This window comes from Artibeus jamaicensis, unplaced genomic scaffold (genome assembly GCF_021234435.1).
Source record: "Artibeus jamaicensis isolate MK-2021 breed Jamaican fruit bat unplaced genomic scaffold, CSHL_Jam_final scaffold_612, whole genome shotgun sequence".
In the NCBI taxonomy this organism is placed as follows: domain Eukaryota; kingdom Metazoa; phylum Chordata; class Mammalia; order Chiroptera; family Phyllostomidae; genus Artibeus; species Artibeus jamaicensis.
This window is the reverse complement of record NW_026522049.1, coordinates 3,083,088-3,099,652: the sequence shown is the minus strand read 5'-3', so window position 1 is coordinate 3,099,652 and position 16,565 is coordinate 3,083,088. Positions and strand designations below refer to the sequence as shown.

The 16,565-nt window shown below is 54.7% G+C and overlaps 1 protein-coding gene across 1 annotated transcript in view; it reads right to left on the bottom strand.

Moving 5' to 3' along the window:
• Nucleotides 1-611: 611 nt before the first annotated feature.
• LOC128626425 (translation initiation factor IF-2-like) overlaps nt 612-16,565 on the bottom strand; it is a 29,282-nt gene continuing 13,328 nt past the window's right edge. The window contains exons 2-3 of the mRNA XM_053658832.1: nt 12,684-13,525; nt 612-1,187 (exon numbers count right to left, since the gene is read on the bottom strand). Of these exons, the coding sequence (XP_053514807.1) occupies nt 1,170-1,187; nt 12,684-13,525 (860 nt within the window). The 3' untranslated portion in view covers nt 612-1,169. The remainder of the gene's footprint in view (nt 1,188-12,683; nt 13,526-16,565) is intronic.

Genomic DNA, 16,565 nt, shown 5'->3' with positions numbered 1-16,565 from the left:
CCCCCCCCGCCGCCACCGCCAGACAAAATGAAACACCCAAGCCCTCGTGTTTTCAAGACACGTGACGAAATGTTTACAGATAAAATTATGTGATGTCTGGTGTTCGCCTCAAAACAACACAGGGAGGGAGGAAGCGAGCAGGGAGTGGGGGGAGAAACGAGACAGCGCCGGCCACGGACTGCCGATCGGGTGAGGGGTCCGCGGAGGTTCATCATATTGTCTTCTCGACATTTGTGCACTGACGTACAACACGCACCAAGGTCACACCCGCTGGGATAACTATTATCCAAAATAAGAAAAAAAAAACAACCCAACCGCAGAAATTAACAAGGGTCAGTGAGGCCGTGGAGACATTGGATTTCCTGTTCACTGCTGGTGGGAATGTTACACGGTGTCGGTGTCGACACTATGAGTAACAGCAGGGTGGTTCCTCAGAAAAATGAAACATAGAATCACCCCACCATCCAGTCGGGGCCCAGACCCAGGAGACCTGGAGGCGGGGCCTCAGAGGCATTTGCCTATAATACTCACGGCAGCATCATTCAGCATGGCCCACAGGGGGGATCAAACCAGACTGTCCATCAGCTAATGAGTGGACAGGCACAATGCGCCATCAACGGACAGTGGAATAGTATTTGGCCCTGAAAAGGAATAAAGACTCAACACAGGCTAAACGTGGGTAAACCTTGAGGACGTCACGCTAAGGGAAATAGGCCAGGCACAAAAACGTGAATCCCATTGGATTCCACTCACAGGAGGCGGCTGGAGTGGTCAGATTCGGAGCGACAGGAAGTAGGGGGGGGGGGGTTGCCAGGGACGGGGGGAGGGGCAAGAAGGGGGAGGTCACGTTTAATGGGCACAGGGTTTGTGCTGGGGTAGAGGAAAAGACCCGGGGGTGCATGGTGGTGTGAATGTACTGAATCCCCCTGAACAGCACTAAAAATGGTTAAAACAGTTCATTTTGTTATGTGCATTTTACTGTACTTTAAAATAACAACTCCCAAGGAAAAGCAACAACAACAAGAAAATCACTCGTGTCCAGACTCTCGGCTCTGGAAGGCCAGCTCGACACCGTACCTGGGGGGGGGCTCTCAGAAGGAGGGCGTGGGGCGCCTTGCTGGGGCCGCGGAGCTGCGGGGACAGGGGCAGCTTCTACGCAGGCACATGGTCTACAGTCCAAACACCACCTAAGGAAAGAAAGAGAACAACGTTTTTTAATAGGCTTCAAGGTCAACATTAAAGTGGGTTAAGATGATAAATAACAGTAATAATAGTGTATGTCAAACCCCGAGAAAAACCTCCGACATCGATTCAACGCAGGTCCCCCAAACAGTCAAGGACGACTCTCGCCCCGAACCCAGACCTTGCCTCCTTCCCCATCCCAGTGTGGTGGTTCCGAGTGCAGACTTGACCCACATTCAAATCCCAGCTCTGACCTGGCTGCTGTAGCTCAGCGGATTGAGCACGGGCCTGTGAACCAGAGGATCACGGTTCCATTCCCAGTCAGGGCACATGCCTGGGTTGCAGGCCAGCTCCCAGCAGGGGACCCATGGACAAGCACACATTGATGTTTCTCTCCCTCTCTTTCTCCTTCCCTTCCCCTCTAAAGATAGATAGATAAATAAATAAATAAATCCCAGTTCTGCTACTTGCTAGCCATGCATGTGACCTCGGGCAGGTGGGTCCACATCATCTGAGCCTGAGCCCCAACAGGTAAGTGGGTGTTACGGAGATTAAACGAGTTGACATTTGTCAGGCTCTCACTACAATGCCTTACACAGAGCAAGTCTGTGTTGGTTCATCATGAGGCCACCCACTGCAGTGGCCATCGAGCCGTCTCTCACAGTTGCTCGGCGCGTCCCAGCAGACTGCTGGGCCTTTAGGCGGCAGGCCGACTGGACGTGTGCCCGAGGAACAGGGACCAGGTACCTGGGGACGACCACGGTGACGCACAGCCCGCCCGCCAGGGTGCAGAGGCCTGCTGAAGCAGGGGACGCGGGGGTCAGGGGGCGGCGTGGCACCAGGGGGCAGGCGAGCGGGGCAAACTCACAGGTAGGGAGGGTGACAGAACGAAAAGCTTCACTTCTAACTCTGCTCACTCCCTCACCCTGCACTCGCTTACCACCTTATTTTTGTCTTAACTTGGACAGACTGGCCCTGAGTTTGGATTCTGAATAGAGACACGGACAATATCAAAGGAAAAATCGAGGGGAAGGAACGAAAACTCCTGATCCCAACGCTATAGAAGGAAAACAGAAAAAGAAAAAAAAAATCAGACAAACTTATTTTCCCCTGAAGTGTTTCCTTCTCTTATTTCAACCTTCACACTTCAAAATATAAACGAGCAAGCAGACACTGCGCTGCCCAAACAAGGGCAGAAGCCAGAGACCAGGGGCCGCGGCCAGGGGGTCTCGGAACCCCTGTCCTGAGGGAGGGCGTTCTCAGGCTTCATTCTGGGTTAACCCCAGCTCCTGCGCCCCTGGTGTCTGCCGCTCATTCGAACTGTCTCTCGCACCAGGAACACAGTCTGGCTGCGGAGAGGAGCAGGCGCACCGGAGGACCGGGCTTCGCTGACTCCGGCCGGCTGCTTCTCCCAGGCGGAGCTACCACACCGCACACCCCGATGGCACACTCCAACGTCTGGGAGCCTCCGAGTGTGCAAAAACGCTATCCCCTCTTCACAGGGGGCGTGCCAGGGTGCGGCGCAGCCAGGACCAGCTCTCGGGGCACTGCGGGCCTCCAGGGCCACTGGAGACTCTGAACGGAGACTCTGAACCGGGAGTTCAGATTTCACATTTCGGATTTCCCAACAGCCTCGTTGTCCCAAGCTGCTGTGGTGGGTGGGACGGGTTCTCTCGCCGTGGGGCGTGGAGACAATCACCGTGGCCTTTGCCACAGTGATGACACACCTCTGGGGGTTCGGAGGCAGAGATTAGAAGACAGGGTTCCAGAACCTGTTCTAGCGTAGTGGTTCTAGCTTAGGGGCCAAGGAGACCCCAGGAAACCATTAAATGTAAGTGGCTGACTCTGTGCCAAGAACATGGCGACCCAGAGAAGGGAGGTAATCAAATGAGATAAAAGACTCCTACTGTTCCTGGCTGGGGCGGGCCCTGCCTCGGCCTTCTCAGAGGGGCTGAAGCCTCCTGCTCGCGGCCACCCCTTCAAATTTCTCCACCGAACACCAGGCACAAGGCTTATTTATCCCCCAGAACAGTGATGTGAGCCCTGGATGCATCTCTGGCAGCAGCACTAATGCCTGACCCCACCTCACACCAGTTTGGTCAGAATCTTTGGGGGTGGGGGTCAGGCATTTAAAAAAAAATCACCCAGGGGTCTGATGCTGTCTGGGGTTGAAAACAACCGGCCCCAAAAATCACCCCAAAAAGCTAAATGACGCAGACTTGTGGGCCCACCTGGGGCCTGGCTTGGAATCAGAGGCCCTGACAGTCAGCCGGGGGTCAGAGAACAAGGGCATGGAGTGAGTCCCCAAGGTCACGCATGTGCTCCAGCTGACCCTGGAGTCCTGGGGTCCCCCCCACTGCAGCTGGCCTGGAAAAGGCTCTCAGATGATTCCAGCTCTGATGCCCACTCTTAGCTGAGAGCTGAGGCCGGCTGCTTCCGCCCCCAGCAGCCCAGGCGACCCTCTCAGACGAGGCCGGTCCGCTGACCTTCCCCGCCGCAGCCACACTGACTTCCTTGCTGTTCCATAAACTTCGAGCCTTCTCTGGCTTTGAGCTCCTCCATCAGCGACCTGCACAGCCCCCTCTCACCTCCCTCAGATCTCTGCTCCAATGTCTCTAAATCAGTGAGGCTTCTCTGACTTCCCTCCCGACCCAGCCTCCCGGTCCTCGGTCCCTGCTGTTTTTCTCCAAAACACTTTTCACCACGTGTCACACTTTATGTTTTACTTGTTGTCTGGAAGGCCACACGCACTAGAACAGGAGCTCCACGAAGGTAAGATTTTTTTTCTTTATTTTGTTCCCTGTTACATTCCCAGTTCCTCGAACATGCCCAGCATGTAGCGGCCGCTCAAATATTTGTTCTAGAAAATGAATACATTAGCCCTGGCCGGGGGGCTCGGTCAGTAGGAGCACTGTCCCGAATACCAAAAGGTTTCGGGTTTGATCCCTGGTCAGAGCACGTACAGAAGGCAACCGACTGATGTTTCTCTCTCGATCTCTCTCCCTCCCTGCTTTCTTCTCTTTCCCTCTAAAGATTAATGAGTATGTCCTCAGGGGAGGATTAAAAAAAAATAATAAAGAAATGGCCCTGGCTGGTGTGGCTCAGGGGATTGAGTGCCAGCCTGCAAACCAAAGGGTCGCCAGTTCGATTCCCAGTCAGTGCACATGCCTGGGTTGCAGGCCAGGTCCCCAGTAGGGGGCGCACGAGAGGCAACCACACACTGATGTTTTTCTCCCTCTCTTCCTCCCTCCCTTCCCCTCTCTCTAAAAATAAATAAGTAAAATCTTTTCTTAAAAAAAACTGAAATGTACACCACGGAAATACCGGTCTCAAAACATACCTTGTACCAAAAGATCATAAGTAGCTGATTATGCCAAAATCACTTCTGTGCTAATCTCATCTTGGCCAAAGCCATTTTGAAAACAGGCTAGCAGTCTAGCGAGACAGAAACCGCTTAGAAAGAGTAAGTATTTCCAGTCAATTAAACCAATCCAAATGGGTCTGTGAGTCAAAGATGACTTGTTCTGAGAAACAGATAAAAGTTGGGCGACAGAAGATGAGAATGGAAGGTGGTGGGACGCGCGGGTTCCGGGCGCTGCCCTGGATGCGCGGACTCCCGAACCTCCGGTAGCGCTCACCGCCACTTTCGGACAAACCAGAAAGAACAGACAGGCTTCTGGCCCAGTTGCAGTCGGAGATGCAGGCCCAGCGAGGAGGCCCCTGCCCTCCCTCCCTCTGCCATGCGCCCCACCCAAAGCCACGGACAGGGCGTTAGACTCTGCCAGGCTGGGAGCCCTGCAAACCTTCCCGTAGCAGCTGGGGCACCTCCGGCCTCAGTCGCATCTCGCTGATGTCATTGGTCCCGCTCCACGGCTCCGTCCCTGTCCTTGTTACCTCTTCCCCCCAGCCACTTCCCACCGTCATCCTAAGACCAGCCTTCCCTGAACGCCGCTGTGATCTCGTCACTCACTCCGCTCACAGACGTGAAAGAGTGTCCTGCAGACAGGCTTGTGAGAACTTCCGTCACCTGGCCTAGACCCCCTGCCTGTTGCTGTCTGTCTGTCCGTAGGTATAAAATGACGAGAGATTCGTTTCCTTCCTGGATGCTCCAAAAACTTCTAAACTGAGCATATAGAAACAACCTCCCCAACCCTTTAGGACTCCGCTTAAAGTCTCCTCCCCGCCCCCCACCCCGCCACCCGGACTCCGAGCCCCATTTACCACTGCAGCACCCTTGGCCCCACCAGCAGGACCAGCAGGGTGGCCCCAGAGCCAGCCGCGGGGTGGGCTCAGCAGCACCCACTGGCAGCCCCTGACACGCACACGGGAGTTCCTCTTGCCACCCTCCCTTCTCTCCTGCCCAGCAGGACTGCGTCCCTTCAGGCACTCTTGCCCCCAAGTGCCTGCGCGGGTCCCTGTCTTTCTCTCTGTTGACTTAATTAATTCCTGGTAATTAAAGCGACTGTTTGGTGATGAACTGCTAAGAGCCTGACCTCTCCCAGGAGGTGTAAGTATCTTCAAAGGGGACTCTGAGTGGAAATGCAAAAGCCTTAGACTCAGAGGAAAGGGGAGAAATGGAGCCGCAATGGTGCTAGGCCCCGGGGCTCCTATTTTGCGGACAGGTGGCCGCTTTGTCCTGAGGGGGCAGGTGCTCAGAGGGGCAGTGTGACAGGGAGACAGGGGAAGATGAGATGACATCATTGCCACCACCTCCCTCCCCCCAAATGGCCACTCGAGCCACCCTGGGTACCAGAGAACATTCCCCAGAGGGAACCCCAGCAACCTCGGGGAAGGTCTGTGTGAATGTAACGGCCACCCTCAGACAGAACGGCCCCTGGGGGAAGACACTTCTGGTCTGGAAGCAGAGTGGCTCTAATTGCTTTCTGTGGGGGACCCAGGAGGGCCAAGTTCATCTGACACAAGTCTTTCATGTTCCTCAGTCACCTGCAGGGGACGAGGGCCCAGGGTGGGCTTTTCATAAGCAACCGTGGATCACTGACTGGTGATAACCCGGCTGCCAGAAGACTCCACAGAATCCTAAATGCAAAGAAACACCCTTACTGAAAATTAATGGTGGTATTCCTCACAGCAAGGTGGCCCCAACAGCCCCGGCCAGTCCAGGGCCGGTCCAGAGAGTCTGTCAGACCCTCCAAGGGCAGACGGCAGCCCATGCCGGCACAGACCTGAGCCTCGGCCGGGCCGAACGCCAGATACTCGCTGCCCACCCCTGGGCTCCCTTCTCCCCCGAAAATGCCAACGCTCTGCCACCTCAGTCCAATGTCTTGGAAGGCCGCAGAACCGCGTGGAGAGGCTCAAGGTCCACCTGGACACCCACCTGCAAGCCCCCCTCCCGCTCTGGTCTCTCTGCTCCCTGGCCTGCTGAAGGAATACCTTCTACTTCGGGAACTGAATTGGCAGGAAGAAGTAGAACAGTGTTGTCAATGGCGGGAGACCAGGGCAGGCGAAGTGGAGCCGGGGCCGCTCTGCTCGTCCACAGACGGCTCCAGCTTGCCCAGGGCCACGTGGACAAAGTGCCCCCCATGCCCAGAGACTGGCTGGATATAAGGAAGGGATGGCCTCCCGCCTCATCCCTAAGGAAGGCTTGAGCCCCTAAAGGGAACGAATCCCAGGAATGCCCGTGAGGCTCACACACAAGAACCCCATCTCTTCCGAGTCCAGTGGCCCCCAGGCTGTGGCACCAAGGCCTCTCGCATCTTCCATGTCCACATGCCCAGGGGGCCCTGTGGTCCCGGGGAGAAAGCCCAGGACCACGCCCAAAAGGAATGCTTTCTTTAAAAGCACTCTCACAGAAAACACCCAACAAATGAAGCTAGAAGCCAAGACGTTCGTTCAGACGCTGACATTAACCGTTCCCCTGCTGAATGAAAGAGAGTAAGACGAAGCAGCCAGGTCAGTGACCCGCAGGTGGGCGCAGGGCCCACGGCGGTCGGAAGTCCTGGCCTGGCTGCCCTGCCCGGAAGGGCTGTGTCCACTGCACACCTGACCGAGGCGTCCTCTTGGAGACGTGCCCAAGTTGGGGTGGCCGGCCTGTCTTCAATACGGACACAGTTCTGGGCTTTAGGGCATTCAATGTCTGACTCTAAAATGGAAACGGAGTCGCCAGTTATTGGTTTGTTTTCGTAAAGATGATATAGGAGCCTGTAGAAAATCCATGGGATAGGAAAACTATGTAAGTCAAAGAGTTAAAAACCACCCCGATCCCACTACTCAGAGGTGAGAACTCTTTCAGTAAACTCGGTTCTGCACAGCAGTGAGCTATTCTGAGTGAAAGCTGGGGTATGGGTCTGTGGCTTTATTCTTGCAAAAGACCCATCACGCCCCCTGTGGGCCACTTGGAACATTTTCAGGGGCCCCCAATAATTGGGACGCTCTCACACGGGAGGCCGGGAGTTAACCTGTCACGTGTAAAGACTTCATCCTCCTGCCCGACTCCCAGAGTGTGTGAACCCGAGGAAGGGGGCCACCAATGCCTTCTGATACAACGCCTGCCTTCGGAGCCTGAAGTGGAGCGTGAAAAGGAATCACTGAAAGGCACACGTGAGCCAGGGTGGCCCGTGGTGCTGACGGGTTCCAGAGATGACTCTGCGGTGAAACCAAACTTGAAGAGTGTTCATTAACTTTTCTTTGAGTCATAAAAGGATCGGTTGTGCCATTTCCACACACGCACACTCCCCACTGTCAAGTGAAAGTGAGTGGTTGGCTGAAGCAAGGCTCTGATCCCCCGAAAACACATCTCAAAAGTCATCAGCAAAAGGGCATAGCAGCCGGCACTCCCGAGGGGGCAGAGGGAGCGCGCTGGCCCAGGTGCCCACAAAGGGAAACACAGAGATTTGGGGGTCTCCATGCCACCGATCCACTCGCGGAGCTCTCTCCTCTGCAGGGGGTTCCTATTCTTTCAGGACAAGGAAAAGTTAAGAACAAACCCAGGCGGGACGCCAGAGTTCAAGATAAAGGTCTAATACAAACACTAAATATGCAAATGTTGACAGGCGCTCCGGGTCCAGCTACTCTCATTTCCTTTGTCTCCCTACCTGCAATTCCTAAGCATTCTCCGTGAATACTCTTGAGGAGTTCATTTCAGAGCCGTGAAAGCAAAGTAATTAATCCACAGTCTAGGTCGGTCTCTTTGGATTTCGTCTTTCACTGTAGAAACACACAGATTCAAAACTCCAGCAGGTCCCCCACCCTTCCCGGGGTCACAGAAGCAGCAAGAACATAAGGGGCTTGAACCCCATGAACACCGCGAACCCCACTCGAGAGCTTGCTACCGCCGGGGTGGACAGAAGGCAGGAATCGCTACTTTCTTTTCTGTGTCCAGTGTGTATGGACGATGAAGATTCTATGCCAGTCTCTCCTTCAAGTACACTTGAAAGCCCCCCCACCCCACCCCCCACCAGGCCACAGACCTCTGCTTCCAGAACAACTTCCAATGAATCTGTCCACAACCCTCACTCCCGGCCACAAAATGGCCCACGCCGTTCAGAATCTGCACACCTCTCTCAGGGCGGCGCACACGCGATACCGTATACAGATGATGTGTGACAGACGTGTACACCTGAAAGCTACGGTAAGTAATTTCATTAACCGATGTCGTCCCAATTAAGTCCATTAAAAATAAATAAGTAGGTAAGAATCTGCAAGCCCCCTCCAGGCACACAATTCAAGGGAACCCTTTTTCCTAATAGTTGATTTCTTTTAAAAAAATTATTCCCCCTCTTCCTTCAGTTTCACAAACATAGGACCCCACCCGGCCGATGCAGAATCATTGATTCTATCAATTACTAATCACTGCTGACTCCAGTATACAGAGCTTGAGGGGGGAAAAATTATGTTAACAAGTTTTCATGGAGCCTGGGAAAAACAAACAGGAATTGAGGAGCAAGAGTTTGTTAGCATGTCCCAGGCCTGGCCCGAAGTGGGGCGGGGGTGGGAGGCCGCGGCCAGAGGACAGAAACATCTGTCATTCTGCAGTTTCATTTCTCAGGGCCAGTTCATACCCTGAGTTTATGCATCAGTTTCTTCCAAGTTTGATTCGTAAGTCTGTCTCCCGGGACCCAGGCAGTTCTGAACGCCCTACGAAAAGCTAAAGTTTGGTTCTACAAAACCGAGAACTAGACCCTGAAGCACAGCGATCCCAGCGGTAAAAAGCCACCCTTCAGGACGACATCTGTCTCCGCTCTTCAACAGCAACACCCATCACATTAAGTACTGGACGTAGCTAATGCTGCCCTGCTAGCTCCCTGTGGTTTACAGACTAAAATCCACACTTCTTGACCTGCTTTTCACAGCTCCAACTCAGCTTTCCAGCCTCATGGCCAGACAAAGCAAGCCTTTCGTGACTCCATGTTTTCACACACAGTTCTCTCTCTACCTAGAATATCCTTTGTCCAGTGTTGCCCAGAAAATTCCCATCCTTCCTCCAAAACCCAGTTCAAAAGTCACCTCCTCCCTGAAGCCCTCCCTACTTCTCCAGGCCTTCAGTGCTTACTTCTGCCAACAGCTGTCTACCTAAAGGTGCATTCGAGCCTTCTTAAGTCCATTGCAGCCATAGGTCCTAGCACAGTATCGAGAATGAAATGGGAGATCAATGTTGAATGATTGATCACATGGAACATGGCATTAAGTTATTTAGAGGGAAAAGAAGGGAACAAGAGTCTCACAAAAATTCAAAAACGTAACTATCCATGTATTTAACCTTCTCCAAAATGACTGCAGACTGCTGAGGGGCAGTGTGGGTGTTTGACACTTTTAAATAATAACAGTAACTAATATTTGAGGTGTTACAACGTTTGCATGGCTCAGTTAATGTGACCTGCATGACAAACTTATGAGGTAGGTCCTTCTTGTGTCTAGGCAATCCAGAAAACTGAGGCACAAGAGAGGTAAAAAACAAAACAAACAAACAAAAAACCTCGAGATCATTCAGTTTAGCAAGCTGAGGGAGCCAGATGCAAACCCAAGTAGACCAGCTCCAGAGCGCAGGGCTGGGCTCTGGAAATCAGGCAGACCTGGGTTTGAATGTAGATTGGGTTACAAAGGTGGCCTCAGATAAGTCAGCTATCCCCTCTGGGCTTGTTTTCTGTCTGCCCTGGGTTTTCTATCTCTCCAGGGTTAGGACAACCTTGTTCTCTCAGGGTGCAGAGAGGATCAGACCACAGGTGGCCAGCACAAGGCCCGCAGGCTGAATCCGGCCCGGCACCTTGTTTCTACCCGGAGGCCGCACCAGGCTCTCTCGCTTAACTGTTCAGGAGTAGTTACACTTACACAGCCCTAAAATTACGTTTGGCCCTTTGAAGGCCACCGCCAGGCTGATGTGGCACCTGGTGATAATGAGTTTGACACCACTGGATTGGACTAAATATAACGCAGGCCCAAGTCTCTAAAATCGATCACCCTGCCCAGCAAACGCTCCATAAACGTGTTCCCTTCCCTTCCCTTCCCTTCCCTTCCCTTCCAAAAGGCCAGGCAGAACAGACTCAGGGAAGAAAAGGGTCTCCCCTGGGCTGCTCGAGATTTTCCCACGCCGAGCAAGTAGTTCAGCCACTCAGGGCCCACAGCCGGGCCTCACCCACTTATCTCTGAGTGCATTCCCCACCCAGAGGCCAGAGACCTTTTAAAATGTAAATGGCATCGTGTCACGTACCTAAAACCCTTCCCAGGTGTCTAATAGCACTGGGGACACGATGCAAACGCAGGCCTGTCCCCTAGGCCCCCCGGGACCGGACCCACCTCTCCACAGACTCACCTCCCCGCTCCCTCTCCCCCTGCAGCCGCACGGGCCTCTTTCACTTCCTCCAACTTGCCAGCTCCGGGCTGCTCCACACACTGTTAACTCTTCACCCTCCTGTGGGTCTCGGCCTAAACATCACTTCCTTCCCCGAGCCCCTAACCCAGATCACGGCCCCTTCCACGTTCCCACCACTCTCCTTCCTCTTTCTTTCCCTGCACAATTCGAAATGGTCCATGTACCCCTTCCTTCCAAGTTTCAGCCAAAAGATACCTTCTCCGGAGGCCTTCCCACCGCATGCAAAAGTAAATTCAACCCCCCCCACCAGAAATCTCAAATCCTCCTTCCCTATTTTTCTCCTTAGCACTTGGCTTTTTTTTAAAAAGAGTCTATCTTTTATTACATATTTTATTGTACTATCTTTCCCCCTACGAAAATGAAAGCGCCAGAAGAGTAGTTATTTCTGCTTGCTTTCTTCACAGCCTCTAACACCATGTCTGGCACATGCTTATTAATCAATACTTGCTGTTGGATGTAATTTCCAGAGTATTTGTTTATTATGGAGCCTAGCCCCTGGGCTATGAGCCGCTTTGCCACGGTATTCCCAACACCTAGGTCCATAGTAAGTGCTCAGTAAAAATTTTACTGAATGAATCAAAGCCACGACCAACTGGGGGGGAAAAATGGAAAATGGTGGAGATGTGTTCACGCACAGTACTTCCTCTTCTCTCGTTCACGAAGGGACCTGTGCGTTGGAGGAAACAGACCCCTGAGGTCCCGCCGAGCACACCCAGGGCAGACATCTGTCTGTCCACATCCTGTAGGCTCAGCCACACCACACACTCCAGCAGATGCTCAGCACGGCCCCTCGTGAGCGCTAAGTGAGGGCAAGGGGGCGACCCCTGGCCCAGCACCACCGTCATGCCCTCCCCCAGTCCAGTTCCCCTCACTGCAGGTCCTGTTCTAGGTAAGTCCAGGGCTGCCGCACGGGCTTCCCTGGATGGGCCTGTGGATTTATTCCAGTCCAGGACTTTTAATGCCACCTCTGGCCTACTCAAAAAAAAAAAAAAAAAAAAGGTAAAAAATTCCGGGGCAGCTCCCACCGGCCCGGGGTGCGCGGAAGCAGGCGCCCCGAAGGTCGCGCGGACCCCTCCCCCTCACGCGCGCCGATCCGGGGCCAGGAGGCCATCTGCCCGGCAGACGCTCCGCCGTCCTCCCGCGGGTCACATTGAGCCTCACCCCCAGGTTGGCAGGAAGCGCCGCTGCAGAGAGACCGTTTCCAACAGGCCCGGCCGCCGCGGGAGGACCCCGCGCTTTGGGGCGGGAGTACCTGTCCGCTCGCGAGGAGCCCTCCCGCGGGTCAGAACTTGGGCGGAGGTGGGGGAGGGACCGCGGGGCGCCCGCCGGGGTCGCTCCGCCAAGTGCCTGCCCCCTGACGGCGCCTGCTCCCCGCGCGGCGGGCTGACAGGGCGTCCCGCCGGGGAAAGTGCCCCGTTATCGGCGCCCGGGCGGCCCGGGTCCCGCGCGCGGCGGGGCGCGGGGGCGGGGTGTGCGACGGACGGGCCCGCCAGGCGGCGGTCGGGGCAGCGGCTGCGCCCGGGGCGGCGGGCAGGGTGCGCGGGGCTGCAGGGCCGGGCCGCGGCGCGGGCGCGCGCTCGCCCCGGCCCCGCGCAGCCCCGGCCCCGCGCTCCGGCGGCCTCGGCGGCGGCCCCGGCCCCGACCCCGCCCGGCCCGGCCCGCGGGGGGCGCTTACCTGGCGGCGGCGGCGGCGGCAGGCCCCGGGCTCGGCCGCGCGCGTCCCCGGCGCCGGCTGCGGGAGCCACAACATGGCGACGGCGGTGGCGGGCGGGGCTGCGGCTCCGGGGGGCGGAGCGGGGGCGGGAGCCGGGCTGGCGGCGGGGCCCGGCTGGGGCCGCGGGCGGGGCGGCGGGCGGAAGGCGGCTCGGACCTGGGCACCGGCCCAGGGCGGTGCGGCTGAGGGGCTGCCCCGGTCCGGCCCGGCCCGGCCTCCGCCTCCCGCCCGAGTCGGCTGCTCGGCGCGGGCCCCACGGCGGCGAGCGGGGCCGCGCCCCGGGCCCCCAGTCCAGGGCCCCGCCCCGCCGGGCCCGCGAGCACCCCGCACGGCCCGGCGCCCCGCGACCCGGCGGTCCGTCCTCTGACGCGCCTGCGGGCCAGGCCTCAGGGGCCCGGGGCGCGGCCCGGGGCGCCCGCTAGGGGGCCGGGAGCTCCCCGCGCGGCCGTCGCGCCCCAGCGCGCCCCCGGAGCGCGGACGTGGTGGGCCGAGGCCGGCGGCCGTGACAGGAAGCGGGGACCCCGCCAGGCTCTGCAGCCGCTGCAGCCGGGAGCTGCAATGCCCGAGGCAGCCTGGCTGGGAACGGCCCGGCGGCAGGGGGCCTCCGGGGCGCGCACCCGGAGGTCTGGGTTCGGGGAAGCGATGACTGCACGAGGTGACCGACCGCCCCGAGGCCCGCGGGGTGACGGGCAGGGCGTTCCGAGAAGCAGGCGCACCTGGGAACGCGCGGCAAGGAGGCGGCAGCCAGGCCCGGGCTCCGGAGCGCGGGCGAGGCCCTGGGGTGCAGCAATGAGCACCCACCGCTCAGCAGGGAAGAGAAGCCGGTTTGCAGGAGGCTGCCGCTGAGTTTCCGCCCCTGAGCTGAGTCGAGCACTTGGGTAAGGAGTACGCGCAACTGAAGCCTTGAAGGCAGTAACTGTGGTGATTCTTTCCAGAAGTTTGGGAACGGGAGGGAGCGGGGAAGCAGGCTTGTAGCTCTAGGGGTAGGAACAGTAAAAGACGTGTGTTTTGTTTCAGTTTGAGGAGGCGCTCTCAAGGTAAGGAGCTGAGAGTGGAGAATAAGAGATAAGGGATGGGATCATTAATGGTGCCACATACAGGGGTGGGAAAAGGCACACCCCTTCCGAGGACACTTAAAGGATGCAAAAAGATAGACGTGTCTTGAGGTGGGGTTGCCTGCCTGGGTTACACCCCCGCCTCCAGGCATCCACAGCAATGCTGGGGTTGCCCTTTAAAACAAGTGCAATTGATTCAAACCCCTATTCCACCAAAATATCTCCGAAGATTCCTGGGGGAAACTTATGCGTGTCCTAATTCTCACCTCCAACTTTCCATTTCCCAGAATACACCCCACTGTGCCCTTTTAGGAAATTCGTCCCCGTACTCTTGCAACTACCCAATATATACTACCCCCAAATATGGCACTGTATGTGAAAACAAGCAAAATGCCCAATGTTATCGTTGTTACATAAATTACAGTTTATTTGTAGCCATTAAAAATCATGTTGAAGAAACAGATTAAGATAATATGCCAGTTGGTAATATACAAATAAATGTACATCTACATATCCTAAAAGAATAGGACTTTTTTTTTCTTCTGTGACTTCTGTGGTTTTTTTTTTACAGTACATTAATGTTTTTCTTCAAGTCAGGAAAAATGGTGTTTTTAAATACATTATTAAAGTATCTTTAAGAAAGGCATTTCTTTTTTAACTATTATTTATTAACTTGAGAGAGAATAAAGGAAAGCAAGAGAGAGAGAAACATCAACTTGCTTTTCCACTTACTGGTGCACTCACGGGTCGTCTCCTGCCTGTGCCCTGACTGGGGATCAAACCCACAACCTTGGTGCATTGGAACAGTGCTTTTGCCAACTGAGCAGTGTGGCCAGGGCAGGAAAGTGTTTCTTTAGAAGATACTTCTGGAGTTTAAAAGAAAGGTATTAAGAATCCGGCAAGGAAATTGAACACGGATGGACCTTTGAAGGGTCGATGGGACGGTGGCAAGCTGAGACAGGCCCGTTGAGGGGGCTGCCCAAGGCATTAGGAACAGTGAGTGCCATCCAGGACAGGAGGATCAGTGTGTGGAGTGTTCTGGGAACACTGAGAAGTCTATCCGGATGGAGCGCAGGGAGAAAAGTGAGCAAGCGAGCCCATCCGGAAAGGTCAGTTAGGGCTGTGGTCCTGGAGTGCCAGCCGGAACCCTTCGTAATTTGCCAGCTGGGAAGAACCACCAGAACTTGAGCTGTGTGGGTAAATTTTACAGTAAGTTCTCCTGTCACTTCTTACTTCATGAGGGTCTGGGTCTCAGCCCTTCTATCTTCCTGGTGTTTGGACGTTGGATTCACTCAGAGCTATGAGGTGGGAGACTAGTATTTGCATTCCAGCTGTGTACAGAGTGGGAATTGGCCCTTCTGCTTGTTAATTACAAGTTTTAGTCACAAGGCAGCTGTTTCAAAGCAAATTAGCGAAGAGCAGAAATGAAAGGAAGAAGAAACGTGTGCCTTAAACCTGTGCTTTGCAATCTTTTATTTTTTTACAACTTTCTATGAGCTCGGCTTTTTTAAGGTTCCATATCCAACTGCAACCATACGGTATTTGACGTCTTTGCCTGACTTGCTTCACTTGCCATAACGCCCTCGAGATCCATCCGCGTTGTTGACAAGGGTTGGATTTCCTTTTCTGTAGCCAAATAATATTCCCTGCGAGCTTTTTTTGACCATGGCCCTCCATAAGAAATGCATCCCATTTCTCACCCCACAATGTAAACTCACACATGCACAGATACACACATCTCTGAGACGAAAGTTTTCCGAAATATTGTCCTTGCTTTATGAAATGCAGGTTGATGGGTTGTTTTCCTACTTCAAGTTCACTTGTACTCTAAGAAGGATTTTTGGAGGGTGTTTTTACTGCTGTATTAAGGTGTATAGTTTATATATAATACACCCATTTTTGCTTTGACATGTACACACCCATCACATGCTGATAGTTTCAACTTTATTATCTGGATTTCTTTTCTTTTTAAGAGTTTATTTATTTATTTTTAGAGAGGGGAAAGGGAGGGAGAAAGAGAGAAACATCCATGTGTGGTTGCCTCTCATATGGCCCCCAGTGGGGACCTGGCCTGCAACCCAGGCATGTGCCCTGACTGGGAATTGGACCTGCGACCCTTTGGTTTGCAGCCCATGCTCAGTCCACTGAGCTGTGCCAGCCAGGGCATGGATTTCTTATTCAATACTGGTCAAGACCTACTCCATTGATTTTTATGACACCCTAGAAGATAGCAAAATCCCTTCCAGAACATTGAAGAGACACTGGTCTGTTTGCCATTTCTCATTTAAATAGCCACACAGGCTGTGATCTTGAGTCTGCCCTGTGGACCAGTTCCCGAAATACGGACGGACTGGCGGGAGCCGCTTCCCTTCTCAGTAAACCCTTCCTAGTGTCCGTATTTCTCAGGAGCCCTGATGTTTTCTTTTATGTCTAGCTTCCAGCATGAGACACGGATCAGACTTTGGACAAGACTGCCGCCTGCAAACCAGAGACCACGTTTTGTTTGAGTGGACGGAGTCACGGACCAGAGTCAAGAGAGAATGATGTGTCTTGATGGTGACAATACGTAGAGACCGTCCCATCCGCCACTGTTGGAGCGGTGCAGGGACAGTGAGTACCCTTCCTTTTTCACAAGTTCGGGACCCAGGAAAAGATGGGCATATCAGCTTTATTACGCATAAGGCTACACTGGAGAATGTGATTGGGATGATGACCAGTAGTCTTCTTAATATTCCCTGAATGCAAATGAGCCCCCCAAGAATGTCACCCCCCCACCCCCCTCGCCGAG